Source organism: Labeo rohita, chromosome 13 (assembly GCF_022985175.1).
Source record: "Labeo rohita strain BAU-BD-2019 chromosome 13, IGBB_LRoh.1.0, whole genome shotgun sequence".
Taxonomy (NCBI): Eukaryota; Metazoa; Chordata; class Actinopteri; order Cypriniformes; family Cyprinidae; genus Labeo; species Labeo rohita.
This window is the reverse complement of record NC_066881.1, coordinates 11,607,226-11,633,193: the sequence shown is the minus strand read 5'-3', so window position 1 is coordinate 11,633,193 and position 25,968 is coordinate 11,607,226. Positions and strand designations below refer to the sequence as shown.

Below are 25,968 nucleotides of genomic sequence, written 5' to 3'. Positions count from 1 at the left end.
AATCTAAAGCAATACAGCCAAACAACTTTTGAAAGTCTAAAGTCACATGTGTTATTAAGATTTACAATAAATTTTAAGATGTCAAGCATTTCGAGTTACTGATTTATGTTCTAATACACTTTCATAAAGATCTACAGTTAAAGTCAAAAGTTTACATACACCTTGCAGAATCTGCAAAATGTTTTTTTTTTTTTTTTTTTACCAAAATAAGAGGGGTCATACAAAATGCATGTTATTTTTTATTTAGTACTGACCTGAATAAGATATTTCTCATAAAAGATATTTACATATAGTCCAAAAAAGTAAATTATAGCTGAATTCTTTCAAAAAATCCTTCAGGTCCCATTTTGTGTATTTGAACCCTTTCCAACACTGACTATGATTTTGAGATCCATCTTTTCACACTGAGGACAACTCAGGGACTCATATGCAGGTATTACAGAAGGTTCAAACACTCACTGATGGCACTTAAAACAATGCATTAAGAGCCAGGGGGTGAAAACTCTTTACATTTGAAGATTAGGGTAAATTTAACTTATTTTTTTCTTCTGGGAAACATGTAAGTGTCTTTGTAGCTTCTGAAAGGGCAGTACTAAATGGGGGGAAAATATGATATGTAGACTACATAAGAAAAATCTTCATGCTGTTCAAAAGTTTACACCCCCAGCTCTTAATGCATGTTTTTTTTCATCCGAAGCATCAGTGAGTGTTTGAACCTTCCGTACTAGTTGCATATGAGTCCCTCAGTTGTCCTTAGTGTGAAAAGATGGATCTCAAAATCATACAGTCGTTGGAAAGGGCTCAAATACACAATATGCTGGAAAAAAAAAAATCTGATGAATAGCAGGAAGTTTTAGGCACTAAACAGAAAAAAACAGCTGTGGATCATTCAGGTAACAACACAGTATTAAAAATCAAGTGTATGTAAACTCTTGAACATTGTCGTTTTTTTTATAAATTCAACTATTATTTTCTCTTGTGGACTATACGTCTTTTATGTGAAATATCTCGATCAGTACTAAATAAAACATGGATTTTGAATTATCCCTATTTTTTGGTAAAATAAACATTTTGCAGAGCCATTTTGCAGATGTAAACATGACTTCAACTATACACTTGATTTAGTCTGTTGGGAATCAAGCTGTATGCAGAATATCTAAATGCTTGGCATTGGACCAACAGTTTGAAACCTCTTAGTTTCTACAATCTACATGCTAAAAGCTGTGGTAAACACATTTGTTAAACACCTAGCACACGTTTTAACGTTTAAACTTTCATTTCTTGTTTGCTCATGCCAATAAGTGCGCCAAAAATACTTTTACTCATTAACCAAACAGAAACATTAGCACAGGAACTGGTCTGACTCCGTGCCAGGATGTTAGGGAACGGCTGGGAAACTGCTGGCTCCTCCTCTTTGGAAGAGCTTTGGAATGCAAATGTGTGCAGGGACACGTGCTGCTGCTCGACTAACCGCATTCAAGGTCTCTGCAAGACCGGTATATTTGAAAAACAAGTGACTCAACCCCCTACGCCAGTGAATAACAGCACACAAATCCAAGAGATCAAGATTTAGCAAAGAGTTATTACCCCAAACTCCAAGTTTATTCATGTATACATAAACCAGCCTCTCAGTCACACATGACCAATAAAACACACTCAGGAAGATAAAAATTTACAAAACACTTGCATGGAAGTGAGAATTGTACTCTCAATTGTCACTGGTTTACAAACAAATAGAACTAAATGTCTTTTCAGAACATTTGGGTGAACTTTGATGTGGTCATCACTTGCTGACCAGCAGCAAAAGTCAGGATCCTGTCCCTGAGTTAAAGCTGTCAGCCAAGTGAGGAGGGAGAAAGAGAAGGAGGGAGGGGAAAAAAAACAAAAACAAAACACACCCAAAAAAATATTGCTAGCTCCCCTCAAAGAAAGAAAAGAAAAAAATAAAATAGAGTTGTTGAATGCTCACAATTTCCAAAAACTCAAACCAGGACACTTAAAGCAATATGGTAATCGTCAACACAACGATCTACACATTTCTAAAAATATATGGGTAAAAATTTAAATCATTATTTGTGATCTGAGAATTTGCATAATTGTGACATTCAAAATACATAAACCAAATTATACAATAAGTTTAATACCAGTTCTAGACTGTAATCACAGCTTTATTATTGGGCAACTGACTAAATGTGAAAGAGGGGGCAGAATGAATCCATAAATCACACAATCACAATAATTAAAAAAGGAAAAAACAAACAAAAAAAAAAACAAAAAAAAAGTGCTCAAGGGGAGGGAGGAAAGGTTCAAATAGTCAGTGGACAAAAAATAAAAAAAAAAAAAAAAACAACAAGAGGGGGTTAAAACGGTGTTAGTTAAAACATGTATGTTTAATACATGACAGTGACATGTAGCTGTGTGTTTCTAACGGGAGTTCAGGGTGGTAAATAAATGGCAGTTTAAAAAGTGATAAGATCAAACCAAATGGGCAAAGATATATAATAGCTTCTAAACCTCATTTGACATTGTGATATAAAATAAATACCAAACCCTGAAAACCAACCACTGTGGCAACCAAACACACGTCTTCAGGTCTCTGCCATGTCTCATGTGTGAGGGCAGCATATGAGCAAGTTAAGGCAGTACAATGAAGGAATGTGAGCGCATGAGTCTCAAAGGTTTTTGAGACGGCTGTACATGTCTCTCTTGCTTCGTTCTCCAGCCCAGGTGCGGCTCTTAAGGCGGAACTTCCTCAGGTCTTCTTTAAAGTCTTCATGATGCATCGGCCTATAAGCCTGGGGTTCACAGACCGACTGCAGGAAACAATAAAAAAAAAAAAAAAATTTTCATATATTATAAACTTGGAAAGAGAGGGGAGGAAAGGCATTCAAACTATGAAAACACACATACCTTATGAAGCGGGAAAAAGTCTTTGTAGCCTCCCTTCAGGATATAAAGTTCAGGGTAATGGAGGTTGGGGTATTCATTCAAAAATCGATCTCTTTGTCGAACGTAGCGGCACATCCGTGGGCCACGTTCAGATGAAAATTCACAGTGGAAAACCAGCAGGACACGCTTCTCGGGACATTCTGGGAGAACAGGATGCTTTAAAAAGTAGTCTTCAATTTGATCCTCTTGATGGAGGTTAAGGGCACCCTGAAAGGAGGTCAAACAGGAGTCAGCTAAATTTGCCCCACAAAAAAAAAAAAAAAAAAAAAAAAAAAAAAAAAAAAAAGCAAAGTTAATTAAACTGAATTATGGCTAACCTTAATATGGCCACCCTCATACTCATAAGGATAGCGGCAGTCGATGACAAACAGCCTCTCCACCAGATCGCTGTACTGTCCATTCATTGCTTTGACCATCTGAAAAATACAGAAACAGATGTTAGCAAAAGGGCATTGAGGAAGGTGCCAGTGGACATACTTTGTATACATGTACTGAAGCCTGTTTTTGCAACTGAATAAAATTAAAAAGGTAAATGCAAATTTTTAAAAATCTCACAATTCTGAAAAGTCAGAACTGCAAGATATTAACTCAATTCTGACTTGCTCGCAAATGCAGGTTTGTATCTCGCAACTGACTTTTTTTTTTTTCTCAGAAATGACACGCATAAAGACTGATATAGTCTCAGAATTGAGTTTCTCACAATTCTGACTTAACATGCAATTGTGTTATAAAGTCAGAACTGAGAGATAGTAACTTAAATTCTGAGAAAAACTGTCACAATTGTGAGATATAAACTAACAATTCTGAGTTTTTCCCTCACAAATGCGAGTTCAAAAAAAAAAAAAAAAAAAAAAAAAAAAAAAAAGTCCGAATTGCGATAAAAAACAATTTGAGATGTGAATTTTCTAGCAATTTCAAGTTTACATATTGCAATTCTGACTTTCTCCTTAGAGTTGCATGATATAAACTTACATTTGCAAAGAAAAATTCAGAATTATTAGTTTCTCTCACAATTGACTTTTTCTTAGAATTGCTAGTTTATATCTCTCAATTCCGACATTTGAATTAACACAATTGCGAGTTAATCCAGAACTGTGAGAAACTTGCAATTCTGAGAACATCAGCAAGTTTACATAATCGCAATTCTGGCTATTCTCCCGAGTGCTGCATGATATAAACTTGCATTTGTGGGGGAAAAAAACTCAGTTGTTAGTTTATATCTCACAATTGTGACCTTTTTTTTTAATAAGAAAGTTATAATCACTTTTTTTTTTTTTTGGTGGCAGTAACAGGCTTCCATCAGATGACGCAACTCATGCAACTGTTTAGCAATTAAAATGTGCATGCTAGCTAAATATTAATGTGTGCAAACTTACAACTTCTGGAGTGATGTATTTTAACTCTTGGTGTTTTCCTTCAACCGTGGGTAACGCAGGAGCCTTCAAAAAGACAAAATATTGCTTTAAAAACGTATTTTTATTTATTATTTATTCTTTATTCATTTTTTGTTTTGTTCTGTTCGCTTCTATTTATTATTATTAAAAGCACTAATCACCTTGGTGAAATCTCCAATCACATTACTGGGATCTGAATCCAACATTCTTTCAATCTGTGCATGATTAAAAGACTTTGACCTTTGAACCTGTAAAGGGAAAGAGATCAAAGTTAGACCCAATTTATAAACTCAAATTACAATTGCTGTGGTTTTCCCAGTGAGGTCTGACCTGATGAGGCATAACATCCTCCTGTTCTGTGGGTGCAACTTGCGTCCCGGCCAGGCTCCGCCTCCTTTTCACTCTGACAGGTGTGTTCTCATCCAGTGGCCTCTCAGGTCTCTTTAGTGGGACACGTCCTACAGGGTTTGGCATAGAGGGAGAGCGAAACAACCCACGTGGACGGCAGCGAACAACCGGCTGAGGGCAATAAAAAGGGTTTGGTCATTATCACATCAATAACCATAAAAAAAACAAATCAAAGAGAGATAAAGCGTGTGAGAGAGATAAACAGCATACCGAATAATTACTGTCAGTACTCTGTTTAGCCACCAGAGGAGCTGTGAGAAGACTGTCCATTCCAAGAGGAACCTCAGAATCATTCTACACAAACAAATGCACAAGGGTTATTTACAAATCAAAGACACTGTAAGAATAAAACAAGAGCAAGTTAAAAAGTCACCTCTACATCATCCAGCCCTTCTAGGAAGCCATCATCGTCATCATCATGGAGACAGGAGAGAGAGGGGCGGCGCAATATGAAGGGGCTGCTCTCTTCTGGAGAGTCGGGTTGATGGGATGAAGGTGGGGAAAGCTGAAGAATAGAGAAAGAACAAAGCTTTTAAGTTACATCAACACCAAAATTAAACCTTTAAGAATAACATTTTTCTACAGGTTCTGCCAAGGATTGCCCGTTGTACCATTAAAGCAGGAGCAGAGTTGGGTCGGCCGGCAAAAGCATCCTTGGTGCCTCCAGTGGACCGCGTACGACAGCGAGACGCAGGCATGGAAGGCTTCTTGAACTCAAAGTTTTCCTGTAAAAAACAACAGATTGAATCAAACAAGTCATAAGAGAAAACACAAAGTCATTCCAACACCTGCCCCGAAAATTCCAGTAAATTTCCAAGTCAATAACAAATCCTTTAGTATAGCGCAAACTCAAAAAGCAATTTCTAGTCCATTTTGAGCATGAATACACAGAATCAAAAACCCACCTCAGCCAGGTTTTCTTTGTTGTCACAGCCATTTGCACGTGTCCACACTCCATAGCGCGAGGGATCGGGTTCTTTATTCCTTAAATTGGGACTGTGACCCAAAAGCTGCAGCTACAAAAAATAAAAATAAGATGAAAAAAAAAAAAAAAAAAAAATTATTATTTCTTTTTTACCTATTGAAAATGTTAAATTTATACTTGCACTACTGTTCAAAAGCTTGGGCTCAGATCAATTTTTAACAAGCATCAAATCAAAAGTGATAGTAAAAACACTAGTAAGTATATTAAATATATTAAAGCACAAAAGCATTTTAGAAAGATTTTAAAAATCATATAAACTTCTTATTAACTACTCATTAACGTCTTAAACACCCAAACTTTTCAATGAGAGCATATAAAAATGAGAACCTAGAGAATAAACTTACCGGCAAAGAGTGTATCCTGCGAATGGGCATTTTTCTGTACAAACAAAGAACATTCGATTAAGCCCAAATCAATACAACGGGTTTCACAGACAAACGCATCCTCTGCTTTGTAGTGCACGACTACTTACTCGTTAACTGCTCGCGTGGCATCCTCCATGGCCTTCTCAAACCTGTGATGAAAAAAAGAAAATGCTATTGAACAGTTCCTAGTGTATTCAAACCCTCCTCCCACCCCGACCAAACAAGCCCAGACGACAATTCACGTCCTTTATCTTCTAGACTAGGCCCCTCACGACTTTATATTTAACAAATACACCGCGATGCCCACCTGTATGCAAAACAGCCCTCGGCAGAACCGAGGAAAGGTGGAGGGGGTCTTCTAATTTACCATATGCCCACGCAACACTAACCCCCTCTGCAAGCCTCTTTTGTTGGAAGAGGGGAGCAGGGGGAGAGAGTGAATGCTGGTTTGGAGGGGGAGGAGGTAAGGAGTGTGGCTCTTTCATAGCATAGGAAAAAGGAGGAATTAGAGTTAAGAAGGGGGTTCTGTAGTAACCCTGGCTACCTCACACACACATATTACCGCTCTATTTGAACGCCTGCTCTCCCAGGGCATGAAAAGCGTGCCACTATTCACCCAGCCCCCTTCAGGAACGAGCCACACAACACACACACATTGATGTGTGAGGAACCCAAACAGCTGTAGGCCTGGCTGCAGATAAATGGATTCCCACCGACACCAAATGGCTTGGAAAGAGAACCGTCTCACAGACTGTAGACTGCCAGAGAGCACACAGATTTAATGCATGCTGAGTAAATACTATACCTAAACTTTAAAGAGTAAATATTGGCTTTATTCAATTAAACTGAATGTCATTCTGCCCAAACTCTTAAGCAAATGATATTTAATTTTTGGCTGAATCATTCCTTTAACAACAGGATGCGTGGTGTGGCTCTGATATCCAGTGGCTCTGTTTGTGTGATCTGTGATAGATGCCAGCATACGCTCAGCTAATCCATGAAAAACAGACAAGCTGAGCATATGTACGGACCATCTAACGGCAGTGACTAGATTAGACCCATAATCCTCAAGCCAAGCATCCTAGCCAAGCTCCATCTCACATGTCAGATATGATGACCAACAGGCAGAAGAATCACACTCACTTCTGCTCAGCATCCAAAGAGTCCAAAGGGCTGGGAGACTCTAGTCCAAGACCTGTAGAGAAGACACAGGTCAGAAAACCAGTACAAGCTGTTAATACAGCAGAGCTAAATTATAGAGAACATTACTCACATTCCAAATAGTACAACCTGTCACACACCCACACACTGTATGGCAAACCACTTTAACATTCCTTTCAGCCAACTCAAAAAACACATTTTTGTTAGTGGCGCTTAATTTAATTACTAGTAGGCAAATACATTATTGCTTGTACATATTTGAGCTTTTTAAACTCAGTTTACAAAGCACAAAACTCATTGCTAGCAACACTTTTAATCTTTCTAGCTACTGTTGCTTTAAGAATGCCACATGCAATAATTTAAGAGAATTTTTGGTACTTTTAAGTTAATTTATAAAGTTGCCATAACACTACACTCTCGGGTAATTCTTAACTGCATTAGTCAACATCTGAAGTGGATCAAAAAAAAAAAAAAAAAAAAAAAAAAAAAAAGTTTCCAAAAAACAGGTATTGTTTTGGTTTTACAACAACTTTGACAAAAGGTTTTGACCCACTTCAAACGTTGACTAATGATTTTACGTTTTTGGGAAATTGTGTCTGTATACACTCCACTACAGGTTAAGTTCATGGGGTGGACTCCCATGCTTTCTAAAAATAATAATAATAATAATAATAATAATAATAATAATACCACATTGAACAAATCCATACAAACCACCACCTTGTTATATTTTCTCATGAGGTCTGATTGTCCATTCTTACTAAAAAGATTAATAAATCTATTCATTTCACACTATGACAACTGGAATTGATACTAGTAGTAACTTAATCTGAACACAAACAACTAACTAAGAAATTAGTATTATTACCTACTAAGTACTTTTTGTTTTTTTTTTATTTACTAGTAATCAAACATAAATGGTAGAAACACTATATACATAAATGTTTAAAATGCTTGCCATACACAAATTCACTAGCATTAAAGCTTTTACAGGAAAACGAATGCATGTTTTCCAAGCTAACCTGCATCTGAAGAAGCATCAGAGGCGAAGGAAGGGATCTTCAGGAGGGGCAAGGTTTTCTTCCGCTTTGGTGTCTCACATTGACTATCAAAAACGTCAAAGCAAAAAATGTAAAAACTCAAACGTATTGTATTATGTAATAGCAATATATAAACAGCTTAACTATTACACAGATGCACCAGGCTTTGATAAGGAGGATAGTAAAAAGTCAATAAATGTAATCAGCCTCAGAACAATCCAGGAAGTAGCTCTGCAGTTGTTTACTTTTTTAACTCGTGCTACCAAAAAATAGCTCGGCTTCACTTACCCTCCAAGAACAGCGAGATTATTCATGTTTAGAGCCAGGTTAGTCACGGGGGACAGCACTGCCATGGGTCCGGGGGAGGCTAGGTTCTTCATGCAGGGGGAGCCCCTCGCTCCGATCTCCGGCAAGTAGAGTCGGTGAGGTCTGAGGACTGATTCGGGCCCTGCGCCGAACGGATCATTTACAGGGCTGATGTCGCCTGGAGAAAAATCACAATCCATTTCTGAAGGGACTCGGGTCGTCGGATGATTGTTGAGAATTAGATCCAGTCAAGCGCGATTAAGACGACAAAGGGCTAAAGCCAAGTTAGCAAGCGAACAGCAACCCGGATAGGGGCTTAAATTTAACTTATTTAGGTTTGAGAAAACAACTTCTGCATAATAGCTACGCCAGATTACACAGGACACGAAAAAGGGGGGTTTTAAAAGTCCATCTTCTTTAATCTTTGTTGTCAGAGAGCTGCCGAGTAGATGCACTCTCTCTGACCTTTCCAAACTCTGCTGAGGAAGAAAGTGCTGAATGTAGCTCTTATTTATGTTCAAAACATGCAGTCCACAAGCGGCAATCGGAGTAGCCAATGAGCAGCGTCGTTACATCTGATTCATCCAATGAGACGCGCTTCCTCTCTTTCCCACATTGTTCTCCGAGAGAAAGTAGGCGGCCCAAGGAATGACAGACATATATGATGTCCAATGAACTTTGAGATAACAACAACACTTCTATAAACGTATCCAATGGCTTTTACGCTTACATAAATTGGGTGGGATTAAAATGTATAGATGTGGGACGAGGAAAGATTTTCCCGCGGAACAGTTCAAGATGTAGCTTGGTAACGCCCTCAACTGCAAGAAAACCAATCATATGTCAACGTCCTGGCGCGGAACGTACCACTCAAATCCTACGGACAAAGAAGTAAATATATGTTTGAATAATACAAAACAAACGTTTATAAAGCGTCTGTTTTTGGTAAATGTTTGTGCTGTTTTTTTGCAGCTCGCTTATTTAACTTAATAGTTCGTTGAAATTGAATTATTAGTATTGTCAGCAATGGTTTTATATGTTATCATCTATGTAAATAATTTTAAACATTTTTAAAATCATTTTTTTACATGTACCTGTAATTACCTTACCGCTAGTGAAGTCAAAAAGAAAATTTAGAAAAATTAAGATTAAAAACAAAATTAATACAGTTTCCCTTATAAATGTACATTTTAATCTGAAAAAAGAAACTGAGAAACAAGTTTACTGGGTTAGCCTGTATGTCAACTTTCATATTAAACTAGCCACAGATGCCAAATTAAGGCTGTGAGTGTTTAAACTAGCCTAAAGATAAGAGATAATGCAAATAATAATGACTCAAATTACATAGCCATATTAACCTAATTTCCATTTCATGACAAATAGTACTGTTAGACAGTGACACAGATTTGGCAAAACAAAAAAGGGCTGCCTGTGAACACGGAAATCTATTATTGTAAATATTGTGGCCTGTTACTTTATAAAAATATGAGTAAGTTGCTGTAAGTACTATAGAGTTTTTTCATGACACGTCATCAATAAACCATATTGGCGGCACTGAATGTAAACAATATTGCCACTGAACTAAATGAAACACATATTTTGCTGATTATTGCATTGATGATAATACTACAGTACTATAGACTGCCAAAAGTTATAACAAATCAAGGAGAAGAGTGCAAAAAAACTGGGAACAAAAGGTGTTTGTGATTGGCCAAACTGAACCAGGATTTCCAAGGCAAGAATCTTCACAACATTTGTGTTTGTTCTTATCATTTCTGGTCAGGTAGGTGAAATATTAGGCTAATATCTTAATTAATACTGCTCGTACGTATCTTTATGACCTATTAACTTCAGCGTGTCAAAATGTTGCGCGCCTTCCTGCTTACTAGGTCCTTCTCTATATGATTTAGTGGCTTCCACACGTTTTTCCCATGGTTTAGACAGCATAAATTAGCAGAACAACGTATTCAGTAGTACATTAACTGTACAATCAATGCTGTTGTTTACATCCGAGTACTGTGACACTTTAGCTTAATGCTACAGGTGGCCTTTGTCAGAGTGTTTCACATTAATTAAAATGAAGTTGTGAGAAATACATAACTTCCTTCCGGCCTATAGGTCTATATGGTGAGGATATATGATGAATGTAGTTGGCCATCACGTAGGCTGTAAGAGATAACATACAGAAACATACAGTCACTAACTATTCAGTGCACGCCCAAAAAAATATCCAATATCTCACCTCACACATGCATCACAAACTATGCCATGGCCCTCCAGACAGTAGATATAGCTTTATGATTGCTTGAGAAGATTGTTGGGATATACAGACACTTTTCAAAACAGGCCCTTCAGTTCAGACTAGGGCTCTTTATAGTAAAGGTACTTCACACTAGAGGCAAGATTTCCCTATGAATTTAGTGCAAACTGTGGTACTGTCCAAAGATTTATTTTGGAGATCTTTCTTTGAACACTTGGTAAGGATGAACCGTGACAGCCTTATTAGAAAGACAAAACAGCCTGACTGTTTCTGTTAGTCTTGATAACCTCCCAGTCACCCTCCCCTGCTTCTGCAGAATCCCTCCAATTCTAGCACAATGGGACTGTGGGAATAGGATGGGAAAGCTCATTACTTGGATGTCATTTAGTCATTTTTAAATTCTGCTGTTACTCACACTAAGTAGAAACAGGTACGGGCAGAGTCATTGGGATGGGATGTAATAAAAAAGGTTTTTAACCAAAGAATTACATAATTACTTACTATTTCATGAGCCTCTCATGTTTTTGATCATTTTACCAGATTACATCTATGATTTATGCTGTGTGTTTGCTTGTTTTGAATGTTCATGTGCTTCAAACATCTGTAATTTACACTAACGTTAAAAAATTTGGGGTCAGTTTTTTTTTTTTTTTTTCATGAAATTATGATTTTATTTAGCAAGGATGAATTAAATTGATCAAACTTACAGTAAAGACATTTATAATGTCACAAAAGATTTCTGTTCAAAATGAATGTTGTTCTTTTGAACTTTTTATTCATCAAAGAATCCTGACAAAAGTATCATGGTTTCTACAAAAATATTAAGCAGCACTTTTTTCAACAATGATGATAGTAACACCAAATCAGCATATTAGAATGGCTTCTGAAGGATCACATTACACTGAAAGCTGGAATAATAATGCTAATAATAAATAAATAATAATAAATTCAGCTTTGCCATCACAGGAATAACTTACATTTTAAACTTAACAATAGAAACTATATTAACTAATAGTATTTCATAATGTTACAGTTTTACTGTATATTTGCAGCCTTTGGTGAGCTTCAGCAACATGAAAAAAAATCTTAACAACCCTAAACTTCACTCTAAAACATGCTGGGTTAAATATGGACAAACCCAGTGACTGGGTTAAAAGTTTAACCCAACCTCCTGAGTAGTTTTATTTAACTCAACTATTGTTTAAAAATTACTGTATGGCTGGCTTAAAATAAACCCAAAATAGGTTGTAAATTAAAAATCATCATAATTACTAGAGGCATCAGCAATAATCAAAATGTGAACATTTAATAATAAGCAATTAATTTTTTTATATTTAATTATTATTTATTCAACTTAATTTCCTAATTTCCAACTTATTTTTGGGATCATTTTAAGCAAGGACTGTAGTAATTTTTAAGCAATAGTTCAGTTAAATAAAACTACCCAGAAGGCTGGGATAAATATTTAACCTGGGTCAAAACAACGCTGGGTTTGTCTGTATTTCACCCAGCACTGAGTTGTTTTTAACAGCATTTTTTTGTGTGTGTGTTTAAGACTTAAAAAGCACTTAATGAAATCTGATTAATAATGAGATCATCTTGATTTGTGTTTAAAGACTAAATAAAGACTAAATGTGTCTTTGTTAATCTGATCACAATTAGCTGTAAATAGCATATTAGATTTAGACCAGTCGGGTCTGAACCAGAATAACTACAACTGAAATCTCAAAATGCACAGTAAATTCATACTAAACAACAGCAGACAAAGTCTAATGTCAAACTGGATGAACAGGCTTGTATTAAAGGATCTCAGAAAACTTGCCCAGACAGTTTTACGAATTGACGTTTTCTAACAGGTGAACACCTGCTGTGAGGATTCACAAAAGGACATGTGGGGTTCCTCAGGGCGGGACAGATCAGCCTCAGTTAAGACACAATTGTACCAGCACTGATGTAATCTGTAAATTCGGATTTTTCAAACTGTCTGCGCATCTGAGAAATAATTCAAATAAAGGTGCTTTAATAATCACTTGGAATTGAATTACATAAAAATGCATTTCATGAAGGGAATCCTGATGATATATTTCTCATAATATTTAAGAACGCTAATGTCTGGATGAACTGCTAAACTGGTGGTCCCAACGCAATAGCTTATGAATGCATTGTGCTTGTGCATTGACCCATTAAAAATGTCTGTTGCTTTAATGAACTTCCTGGATGAAGAGTAAAGTGGGGACTCATTCAGAAAGGAAGACAGTACTCTATCCCCGATTATAGTCACATCTAGAAATGGTTTATAGAATTATATGCAAAACGTCAGCTTTTGTCTGGGTGTAAGTGAATGTTCACATCCATGTGATGTGACAGGTGGTCTGGCCTAAATGCTTCGCATTTGAGACTACTGCCTCAGTGAATGACTGAGTGTGAATATAGGCATTTGCATAGCTCTAATGTGGAGAGTGTATTGCTCTGTCATTAATGTTCTCTGCAGTTAAACCTGCCTCATTACCACCCTGAGCCATCAGGAACAACCCCAAAGCCCAAATGGTGCAAAAGGTCTTGCATTAACACATGCATTGAGGCAAGAACTGAATGCACTAAAGCCTTCACCTGACTCACACACACACACACACACACCTCACTCACTAAAGATGTAAGAAATGTGACTGTGGTACTTAAGTGATCTTTGGTCAAATAGCTGTTGATTACATTTCAGATGCAATCAGCAGATTAAAATTGAAAGAGGTAGTTTGTGATGCAAAGTGACATATTTTGTTTTTATTAGACAGTGTTTTGTGTTTCAGATCAAAATAAACAGTAAATAAAAAGTGAAATGCATTAAATTTATGTAGTATTACTAGTCAAAAGTGTATTAACAGTAAGATGTTTAATGTTTTTAAAGAATTCTCTTCTGCTCACTAAGCCTGCATTAATTTGATCCAAAAAACAGCAAACACAGTACAATTTTGAAATATTTTTACTATTTAAAATAACTGTTGGCTATTTGAATACATTTTAAAATATAATTTATTCTTGCGATCAAAGCTAAAATTTCAGCACCATTACTCCAGTCTTCAGTGTCACACGATACTTCAGAAATCATTCTAATATGCTGATTTGCTGTTCAAGAAACATTTATTATTATTATTATTATTTATTATTATTATTACCAATATTTAAAACAGTTGAGTGCATTTTTCAGGATTCTTTGATGACTAGATGCATTTATCTGAAATAAAAAGCTTTTGTAACATTATACACTATACCATTGAAAACCTTTTTTTTTTTTTAAATTAATACTTTCATTTAGCAAGGATGATTTAAATTGATCAAAAGTGATGATAAAGACATTTAAACATTTCTAGTTCAGATAAATGCTGTTCTTCTGAACTTTCTATTCATCTACTCAGCTGTTTTTTTTTTGTTTGTTTGTTTTTTTTTTTTTTTGTTGTTGTTTGTTTTTTTGAGCAGCAAATCAGAATATTAGAATGATTTCTAAAGGATCATGTGACTGGAGTAATGATGCTAAAAAATCAGCATCGAAATCACAGAAATAAATTACATTTTTAAATATATTAAAATACAAAATAGTTATTTTAAATTTCTAAATTTTACATTTTGGCTGTACTTTTGATCAAATAAATGCAGGTTTGGTGAGCAGAAGAGACTTCTTAAAAAAAATTAAAAATCTTACTGTTAAAAAACTTTTGACTGGTAGTGTACTTTAAAAGAATAAACTTATATGTGATCTAAATGTAATATTTTCAGACACTTAACTGCTGTTAAAAGAAAATGTATTATAGTTTACATTTATATTTAATGCAATATCTGAACTTTAGAGTGCTTTTTTTGACCCACTTAGGTAGGACTTCAGTATATCTTCATATATATATAATTTCACATTTACATTTATTTTCTCTGAAATATGGTTAATATGCACTGACAAGCATGGCAAATGAAAATATTTCATGTAATTTAAATCTGAATGTCATGTATTTGTAATTGTTAAGTTGCAGTTTAGTACATTACTTTAAATGTGCTTTACTCAAAGAATGACAAACGATTATTAAAATATAATGATTTAAAATCCACTTTGAATTAAAACTTATTATTTGACACTCCACTACAAATCCACACTCAATACAAGTATTTCACACTTCTTTTTCACATGGGTATCATCTCAAACACAGATATATTTCTTAGTTATGTCCATCCGTATGGACATTCTGACACTCATTTTCTGTACACAATGAAGTGACCATTACTGACCACTGCTTTCAGGTCAGCTTGAAAGAGAGGGAAACAGAGGCACTGAGACAGAGAGAGGGGGAGAATTAGACGGGCAAGAACATCTGCCCACTGAGTCTCCTGGGAACAGATGGGCCTGCGGGGAGAAAATAACTCAGCCTTAGGCTGGCGTTCTGGAGGGAATACGAAAAAAAGCAGGGACAAAAGAGAGAAGGGGGAGGAGAGCGTCAGAAAAAAGGAGAGTAGGGGGTTTGTTAGGAGGGAGGCGTAGAGGCCAACGGGTTCCAACAGACCTGAGACGGAAAGGAGACGACAAGGCTAGAAAGAGGAAGAGAGAGAGAGGCGAAATAGACAGCCCTATACAGCTGATCAAAGACAGTGACAGCTGGAGATTAACACACAGGACGGAGCAGAAGAATGTGAGGACGGTTCAAAGGTGACACAGCTGATCAATGTTTAGCATGAAATGTTTATGACAACATTAAAAGGATCTGCTAGTGATCTGAAACGTGGTCAGATTCAAACTTGTCAAACTTCAAAATGATCCACATGATTTTTCAGGCTTTCGAAATCAGTGTTGAGTGTTTTTAAACTTTAAAATGCAGAGAAGTTGATCATTTCCCATTATCAAAATGACCGACTTAAAAAAGCACAAATTTTCTGAAATGACTCTGAATGATGGGTTTAATTAAAGACCTAAATACTTCCTTATCAAACCCCCAGTCAGCCTGTGACGCTGCTTTGAGTTGCTTTGTAAAGACAAACAGAGCTCTTCTGTGGGGGTCCTGTGACGCATATTGATGGTCTATAAACACTGATTGTCCTCATTTAAAATGCATTCAGTGGTAGCCGTAATGCAGTAAAATGGGACGTTTGCAAACGCTCGGCACAGCCCGGTCGAAAACAGCTTGTAATTGTGTGTGAAGTGGACCATCAGCGGTGTTAATACTGCTCTGTGTTTGCACAGGAATCTTTAATGTACCGATTTGCAAATGCCCCTGTGTGTTATCCTGAGCTCAGCAGCTTTTATCCAGTCATTAATATTCTATATCCCACCTGCTGATCAATATTTTATTACGCTTGTCATTTGATGCTGGACTGCTATGAGCTGTTGTACTGGACATAATGTACTCTGTTCAAATGAGTATGTTTTCAGCTGTCCAGTATTAGTCATGAACTGAATAATCCTACTATTACTACTGTCATAATATGAAAATATGTAATATGTTGTTCATTGTATGTACAATTATGTCTTTAATAATAATTAACTTCACATTTCCTATTAAATGCATAAAATATGAACAGAAATATGAACAGGATTCTCTTAAAACAGTATTTTCATTTATTAAAATGAAGCTAAAATAAAATAAAATATAAAAATGGCAACTAACTGAAATAAATGCATATAATACTAATAGAACTAAAAGTTTAAAAATCAGCATTGTTAAAACTATTAAACATTATTAAACTTTAAACATTTTAAATATTATTTTCATTTATTAAAATAAAGTTGAATTAAATAATAAAAAAATAATATAATATTAAATTTAATTTAATAAAATTAAAATTTAATTTAATTAAATTAAAATAGTAACTAACTGAAATAAATGCATAAAATATGAAGAGAACTATAGGTGAACAGGCTCCTCCTAAAACTCCTAAAACAAAGTGTTGTTAACTGAGTATATTATAAATTATTACAATAAAGCTAAAATAATATAAAGCTGAAATAAAAAAAAAAAAAAATAAAAAATAAAATAATATATACAAATTAAAATAAAATAAAAATAGAACTAAAAGTCTAAAACTCAATGTTGTTAATTAAAACTATTAAACATTATTTTAATTTATTAAAATAAAGCTGAAATAAATAAAATAAAATAACATATAAAAATAAAATAACATAAAAATAAAAAAAATAAAATAAAATAAATAATAATAAAATTGCAAGTAACTGAAATAAATGCATAAACTATGAACAGACCTAAAGGTGAACAGGCTCCTCCTAAAACTCAGTGTTGTTAACTAAATCTATTAAAGATGGTTATCATTTATTAAAATAAAGCTAAAATAAATAAAATAAAAAATAAAAAAAATAAAAATAAGCATAAAAATAAAATAAAATAAATGGCAACTAACTGACGTAAATGCATAAAATATGAACAGAACTAAAGGTGAACAGATTCCTCCTAAAACTATTAAAAATTATTTTCATTTAGTAAAATAAAGCTGAGAGAAATAAAAAAAATAAAATAAAATAAAATATAAAAAATAAAATAACATAACATAACAGCATAAAATAAAGTAAATAAAATAAAATATAATAACATAACATAATGCAGCATAGCATAATTAAATTAAAATATAATAAAATAAAATATAAAATAAAATAAAATATAAAATGCCAACCAACTGAAATAAATGCATAAAATACGAACAGAACCAAATATAAACATGCTTCTCCTAAAAGTCAGTGTTGTTAACTAAAACTATTAAAAATGTTAATTTATTACAAAAATAAAATAAAACAAGTTTAAGAAGTACAAAAAATGAACTAAAGTGAAACTAAAACTGAAATAAGAAATAAAAGTTGACTATAGCACAAATAAAAAAGAAATAAAAAATGACTAAAGAACATTTAACAAAATTGCTAAAACATTAATTAAAATTAAAGTAAAAACTGAAAAACTAAAAATAAAAGCTAATTAAAAAAAAAAGAAATACTAATATCAATACATTTGCAGCAAAATTGATAGTGCCGTTCTAAAGTGGTCTGTCTGCAAATTCAATTTAAGATCTACACTTGATGAGTGTTGATGAGAACAGAATAACCCTTTTTGTTCACATAAATGTCCAGAGATTTGTTTTTTAGGCTGGAGCAGTCTTTAAACCACACAGGAAGAGCAAAGGAGTGGCAGTTTTGCGGTGTGATCATTTCAGTAAACATCCCTGAACTTAAATGATATTACAAAGAAGTTTCAGTTTAGTTTTCACATAAACAACAGTTCAATCATTCGCAGTTATATACCATAAAGACTCCTAACACCTTGGCTGCTCTTTATGAAGTAAACTTAAAGTCACTTTGAATCAGAAAGCAATGTATGACATCTCAACCTCAAGCCCTCTCAGAAGAGGAACCATAATAACTCAATCATGACAAGAGAAAACCTCTGAACACATTGAATAGATTCAGCCAAAATAAATCCAGTTGTGTCCCAGCAGCACTCAGAAATCAGTGAGCCGTGTCAAACAAACATATAATTGCTAGAAGGCACAACTCTTTGTTTGTTTTAGATAAGTAACAGCAGGCTGAATACTGGCTGGAATTCATCTAAATGTGATGTTTTCGGGTATGTTTTGGCGATAACAGAAAGATGAAAAATGAACATACTCCAGTTTTTGAACACGTACATGCACACAACAATCTGTTGTCATCCTGGTCTTATCTATCAATGTTTATTTTCATTGTGGTATATGAGGGAGGTGGAGCAGAGATGGTTAACATGATATACAGTAATGTATCTTTTTGTCTTGATTTTTGTATGTTAGCATATTTATATGTTTGTGTAGATTTGTTTAAGAGTGTACTTGTTCTTGCTACATTGTGGAACCAAATGTCCCCACAAGGATAGTAAAACCTGACCAGCCTGCTGTCCCCACAATGTAAAAAAAAAGATTAAAAATAGTAAATTATGTTTATCTGAAAATGTAACAATGCAAACAGGTTTTCTAGGGGTAGGTTTAGGGTTGGGTTTAGGGATAGACAATATCGTTTGGTCAGTATAAAAGCTATAAAAGTCTATGGAAAGTCCATACAATTTTACAAAAACAAACGTGTGTGCACTTGTTCTTGCTACATTGTGGAACCAAAATTTCCAAACAAGGTTAGTAAAACTTAACCAGCCTGCGGTCCCCACAATGTAAAAAAAAAAAAAGAAAAAAAAGATTAAAAATAGTAAATTATGTTTATCTGAAAATATGACAATCCAAACAGGTTTTCTGTAAGGGGTAGGTTAAGAGTTAGGGTTGGGTTTAGGGATAGACAATATTGTTTGGTCAGTATAAAAGCTATAGAAGTCTATGGAAAGTCCCTACAATTTAACAAAAACAAACGTGTGTGTGTGTACTTGTTCTTGCTACATTGTGGTGATCAAATGTACCCACAAGGATAGTAAAACCTGAAATCTTTGACATGGTGGGGACCGGCCTGCAGTCCCGACAATGTAAAAAAAATGATAAAAAATAGTAAATGATGTTTATCTGAAAATGTAACAATGCAAACATGTTTTCTGTAAGGGATAGATTTAGGGTTAGGGTTGGGTTAGGGGATACACAATATTGTTTGGTCAGTATAAAAACTATAGAAGTCTATGGAAAGTCCCCACAGTTCATAAAAACAAAATGTGTGTGTGTGTGTGTGTGTGTGTAGTACTTGTGAGGCCCAAATGTCCTCACTTACACTAGCTAAATTTTCAGCATCATTACTCCAGTCTTCAGTGTCACATGATCCTTCAGAAGTCATTTTGACTGGTAGTGTAACTAGTGAAATTATATGAAAACCCACTAGTGCAGACATTTTATTGGTCCTTATTAGTAGAAATCAGGCTTATAAATGCTTATAAATCAAGCAAAACATGTTTATGTATGTTTCTGTGAGGAATATCTTCAGGGGTAGGGATTGGGATAGGGGACAAATATATAATTAACCTGATACAAAATGAATAGAAAGTCTATAAAATGTCCTCACTAATACAGTGGAACAAAGATGTGTGTGTGTTTGTGTGTGTACAGGTTTATCCTCCATCATAGGGACCAAATGTCCTCACAATGATAGTCAAACAATGATAGAAAACTATGTGCTGTGGGTGTGTGGGGGTGTGGGTGATTGTGGTTGGGTGGATGCATGATTGTTAAAGAGGTTGAGAGGCATTTCCAAAGGTTGGGTACATCTTCTGTGTCTTCACACAAAAAGATGTGTTTCACAATCCGGTCACTCATTCTCAGGCAACATTACAACAATGATGTGTCAGATATTTGTTATGTATTGACAGCTCATTCACTCCACATTGATTATTATATGTGTTATTTTTGTACTTTTCTCAGTTGGTGAGAACGTGATAAAAGTTGTTTTAAGGTATACTGAGTGATAGGAGTCCAAACACTGAAGGTGCTTTGTGTTTGTGCTGTTTTGCCAGTTATTCTTTATTTGCTCTTGGCACCCACACACACTTCCATCAGAGACTAGTTGGTGCAATAAAAAGTATATTTGCATGTTAGTTCATAATTCTGGAATCATAGAATCTATTTTTTTCCCTATGAACTTACTTTTTTAAAACTCCTCCTTTATAATCAACACGTTATCAACGATAATGACTGAGAAAAGCTGTAATAGCTACTAACGTTCATTAGAGGACACTAAAGTCACAGGACAGGAAGTCCTTTTCTCATAGGTCTTACTGTTAACCTAGATCTCATAGTCTGGCATCAGAGTAAACGTGGGATAAAGTGGGGGAAAACGCCCCCTTGGGGTAAAATGACCCATACTGATGTAGATGTCAGCTAGTTAGCTAGCCACTTAGCATCAGCTGACAATATTTTTCAAATAGGCTATTACAGTTTTTCACATTTGCTAAAACACTAAAACTCCATTCTCTAAACCAAATTCCCAATAGCCTAAACCAATTTGTCAAATAAATCACTCTTTCTTAAATAAGGCAGTTTAGACACTGTTTGCAGATCTCATGCACTCTTTTTGCAAAACTCTAAACACATTCTCAGTGGTATGATTTCTTTCTTAGGTGTGATTACGTATGTGTGTACGTACGTATATGCAGTGTTGGGAAGGTTACTTTGGAAATGTAATAGGTTACAGATTACAAGTTACTTGATTTAAAATGTAATAAGTAGTGTAACTTTTCAATTACTTTAGGGATAACATACATCTTTATTTTGCGATAACAACTGGCTGAATGTACATTATCTCACTTATTACACAGCTGCTTGATAGATTATTTAGATGTTTCGTGTCAAAATTATTAGACACGAAACACTGATCTGAGTTGAAATATTTGAACGCAAAGCTTCCATGAAGAAATCAGTTGCTAGCAAACGGCAAGTTCAAACTAGACATTTTAGGGATACAGTGCAGTCATACCAGTTTTCTTACACAACATTTCACCACATAAATAATTAAGTAGTAGTACTAGTTTGTTAGTTATTTTATAATCCATTACAGTGTAAAAAAAAAAAAAAAAAAAATTTTAGTTTGTGTGAAACAATAGAGCAAGTCCACAATACCAGGATGACAGAATTAAGAAACGGTCCACATAATATTGAATTAAGCTTTAATATTTTATTAGCTAACCAAACGCAAAGCTTCCGCCAAGAAAAATCATGACTTAAGTTGCCCCCAATGAGCATGAGCGTTGTAATAATAATTAAATTTAAAGCACAGCCACCACAAATTCAATTTTTTTTTTTTTTTTTTTTTTTACTTATTTTTTTGGGCTTTTTATGCCTTTTATTGTGATAGGACAGTAGAGAGATGACAGGAAAGAGCTGGGAGGAGAGAGGGGAGCGGGATCGGCAAAGGACGTCGAGACGGGAATCGAACTCGGGTCACCGTGAGCGCAGTTGCGCTATCTGTCATAACAAGATCATAACATAAATAACATCATAAGAAATAGTTTAATAGCTATGATACTGGGTTTGAAATCAAATGTTTGCATAGTTATGACAGAAAACAGTAGCACCTAACAATGCCTTGGAAAAAACTTAAAAAATAAAGTTTATGCATAAACCCAAATAGGAAATAAAACAGTTATCGAATAAGCATGTGTCCTATTCTGTGTCCTAAAGCCCTGAAACATTGGTATCTCATTTTAGAGCAGTCAATGCAATTTATGAAAGAAGTCAATTAAATCTGTAAGTAGGGGTGGGTGTGTGAAAAAAATCAGATGTAATCCCCTTTGTAATCACTGGCATTTTTCAAAAGTAACTGTAATTTAATTACATATTGTTTCTCAGTAACTGTAACTAATTACAATTACATTTATTTTGTAATTAAATTACGTAATTCCGTTACATGTAACTAGTTACTCCCCAACACTGCGTATATGTATATGTACATAGGCGTAAATCACAGGTATGGTAACCCTAACCCTATCTGAGGTATCAAACACACCTAAACAAGTTAATCAAGGTGTTCAGGATTACTGGAGAGTTACAGACAAGTGAGTTTGATCAAGGTTGGAGTTAAACTCTGCAGGAAAGTGGATCTCGAGGGCCAGACTTGAGAACCCCTGGCCTAGTGGATTAGCCTTATGCCAATCTATGCAATTATACCAAATTCGAACCCCCACCAGATTATTACCCCCCAAATATTGGTAGGTTTAGGATTAGGTGTCAGGAAGTGGCTAGAATTAAGCAATCAGGTAACAGCTTCAACAAGGGGGGTAATCATCTGGCAGGGGAGTCAATTTGCTGCTCCATGGAATGCAGACAAGTAAAGTCATTCTGGAGAAATGTGTCTACAATTTCAGCGAGTAACTATAAACGTGCTTGCCAAGAGAAGCTTTACGATGAATCTTCACTATCTGTATTAGGTGTTCTCCTGACTGCTTTGGGTCAGTAACATAACTATAGGCCATTCCTGTACTGTGGTAAGAGACAATGAGAGCTTGAGAGGGAATTCCACCGCTTTATGTATTTACACTATTCAGAAAGCTTCAATAAGAAGCCTGTCATTGTAAGATGGAAGTAATGCAACACCTACAACTTAGGAGGGTGGGAGGCTTTTTAACTACTTTTTCAAAAACACACTCGCAAACACTCTTTACACATCACACCATACAAGTCATACAGCCAAGTAATATAGTATTGTTTGGAAAATGAACCAGAGTAACGTTTAAATATCATGATACAAGAATTACACTATTATGCTATGAGCCATTTATCTCATGTGTAAAGGAGAGGGTGCTCGCTGCAGAGCCAAATGGGAGGAGCTGGAGCTCTAGCTCCCCCTCGCTGGAGGTAATGGGTGGAGATAGACAATTAACCACACCCTAACCCTACCCCTTACCCTATCCTAAACATAACCCATTAGTTCACACAGAGGTGGAGCTGGACATCCAGAGAGGGGGAGCTGGAGGCCATTCGGCTCTGCAGTGAGCAGTACTTGTGTGTAAATGGCAGATGAGCGGCTGTAATACTAATGTTGTTCACAAGATGGAGCCACAGGATTACAGTTTTTCACATTTGCTAAAACACTAAACCCCATTCTCTAAACCAAATTCTCAATAGCCCAAACCAATTTGTCAAATAAATCACTCTTTCTGCAAAACCTTAAACAAGTTTAAGCAGTTTAGACACTGTTTGCAGATCTCATGCACTCTTTTTGCAAAACTCTGAACACATTCTCACTCACAAGACACAGTTTGCTCTGTGATGAACTTGTGATGCAAAACCCTAAACACAAGAAAGCAAAAGTTAAGCACAACTGCAACACGGTTGTCATCGTTTACACACAATAATTCAAAATTCTTCACACTTGTTTCTAAATACTTAAATATATATAAGCCAGTTCAAAGGGCACAGAAGGCACGGGTGCATCTGTCAATCTAAGAGGTACAGAAGAGTGTATATACGAGTGTATATATGATATACTGTACAGTATATAGTAATTATTTTGCAATAAAAAAGTTACATAAACATACACACACTCAAAAGAAATCATATCTAAGTTTGGTGAATATACCTGTGTGTGTGTGTGTATTTTTCCTGTTTACTTTTTTGGTATATTGGTACCACACATAGGTGTGATTTCTTTGTGTGTGTATGTTTTTTTGATTTTCTACATATAGATAGATAGATAGATAGATAGATAGATAGATAGATAGATAGATAAATAGATAGACTGGTAGATAGATAGATACATGTACACATATGTACACGCTCACACACATACATATACAGTGGGTACGGAAAGTATTCAGACCCTCTTAAATTTTTCACTCTTTGTTATATTGCAGCCATTTGCTACAATCATTTAAGTTCATTTTTTTCCTCATTAATGTACACACAGCACCCCATATTGACAGAAAAACACAGAATTGTTGACATTTTTGCAGATTTATTAAAAAAGAAAAACTGAAATATCACATGGTCCTAAGTATTCAGACCCTTTGCTCAGTATTTAGTAGAAGCACCCTTTTGATCTAATACAGCCATGGGTCTTCTTGGGAAAGATGCAACAGTTTTTTTGAAGTTTTTCACACCTGGATTTGGGGATCCTCTGCCATTCCTCCTTGCAGATCCTCTCCAGTTCTGTCAGGTTGGATGGTAAACGTTGGTGGACAGCCATTTTTAGGTCTCTCCAGAGATGCTCAATTGGGTTTAAGTCAGGGCTCTGGCTGGGCCATTCAAGAACAGTCACGGAGATGTTGTGAAGCCACTCCTTCGTTATTTTAGCTGTGTGCTTAGGGTCATTGTCTTGTTGGAAGGTAAACCTTCAGCCCAGTCTGAGGTCCTGAGCACTCTGGAGAAGGTTTTGGTCCAGGATATCCCTGTACTTGGCCACATTCATCTTTCCCTCGATTGCAACCAGTCGTCCTGTCCCTGACAGCATGATGCTGCCACCACCATGCTTCACTGTTAGGACTGTATTGGACAGGTGATGAGCAGTGCCTGGTTTTCTCCACACATACCACTTAGAATTAAGGCCAAAAAGTTCTATCTTGGTCTCATCAGACCAGAGAATCTTATTTCTCACCATCTTGGAGTCCTTCATGCGGGCTTTCATGTGTCTTGCACTGAGGAGAGGCTTCCGTTGGGCACTCTGCCATAAAGCCCCGACTGGTGGAGGGCTGCAGTGATGGTTGACTTTCTACAACTTTCTCCCATCTCCCGACTACATCTCTAGAGCTCAGCCACAGTGATCTTTGGGTTCTTCTTTACCTCTCTCACCAAGGCTCTTCTCCCCCGATAGCTCAGTTTGGCCGGACGGCCAGCTCTAGGAAGGGTTCTGGTCATCCCAAACGTCTTCCATTTAAGGATTATTGAGGCCACTGTGCTCTTAGGAACCTGAAGTGCAGCAGAAATTTTTTGTAACCTTGGCCAGATCTGTGCCTTGCCACAGTTCTGTCTCTGAGCTCTTCAGGCAGTTCCTTTGACCTCATGATTCTCATTTGCTCTGACATGCACTGTGAGCTGTAAGGTCTTATATAGACAGGTGTGTGGCTTTCCTAATCAAGTCCAATCAGTATAATCAAACACAGCTGGACTCAAATGAAGGTGTAGAACCATCTCAAGGATGATCAGAAGAAATGGACAGCACCTGAGTTAAATATATGAGTGTCACAGCAAAGGGTCTGAATACTTAGGACCATGTGATATTTCAGTTTTTCTTTTTTAATAAATCTGCAAAAATGTCAACAATTCTGTGTTTTTCTGTCAATATGGGGTGCTGTGTGTACATTATTGAGGAAAAAAAATGAACTTAAATGATTTTAGCAAATGGCTGCAATATAACAAAGAGTGAAAAATTTAAGGGGGTCTGAATACTTTCCGTACCGACTGTATATATATATATATATGTGTGTGTGTGTGTGTGTGTATTTTTCCTTTTGAATGTTTTGGTATATTCACCAAACTTAGGTGTGATTTCTTTTGAATGTGTGTATGTTTATGTATCTTTTTTATTGCAAAACAATCACTATAGACAGTAAACATTCTTTTTTTGTAACTACATGCACTGGATACAATGTTCTTCATTTTTTGATGTAGTGTCTAATGAATGATCTGTAGTGTGTATAGTATTGACTAATGTGTGTGTGATTTGAAAGCTTTGTTTGAT

At 35.5% G+C, this 25,968-nt stretch overlaps 1 protein-coding gene across 1 annotated transcript; it reads right to left on the bottom strand.

Annotated features, from left to right (window-relative positions):
- Window positions 1–1,580: 1,580 nt before the first annotated feature.
- Window positions 1,581–9,108, bottom strand: cdc25b (cell division cycle 25B). The gene is made up of 15 exons (XM_051125954.1): window positions 8,591–9,108; window positions 8,285–8,367; window positions 7,245–7,296; window positions 6,209–6,250; window positions 6,081–6,114; window positions 5,657–5,767; window positions 5,363–5,476; window positions 5,125–5,256; window positions 4,962–5,045; window positions 4,674–4,862; window positions 4,505–4,591; window positions 4,326–4,388; window positions 3,267–3,365; window positions 2,911–3,156; window positions 1,581–2,813 (listed from the first exon to the last, which is right to left on the bottom strand). The coding sequence occupies exons 1-15, from the start codon at window positions 8,806–8,808 to the stop codon at window positions 2,673–2,675; spliced, it is 1,695 nt and encodes a 564-aa protein (XP_050981911.1). The 5' UTR covers window positions 8,809–9,108; the 3' UTR covers window positions 1,581–2,672.
- Between the last annotated feature and the right edge of the window lie 16,860 nt (window positions 9,109–25,968).

Bases quoted from the DNA above. Each gene is read 5' to 3' on its own strand.
- cdc25b (XM_051125954.1), bottom strand. From the start codon at position 8,808: ATGGATTGTGATTTTTCTCCAGGCGACATCAGCCCTGTAAATGATCCG. The intron at 5,046-5,124 runs GTGACTTTTTAA...TTGTTTGTGTAG, and splicing joins AAGGGCTGGATGATGTAGAG to AATGATTCTGAGGTTCCTCT. The intron at 3,157-3,266 runs GTTAGCCATAAT...ACCTCCTTTCAG, and splicing joins ATGAGGGTGGCCATATTAAG to GGTGCCCTTAACCTCCATCA.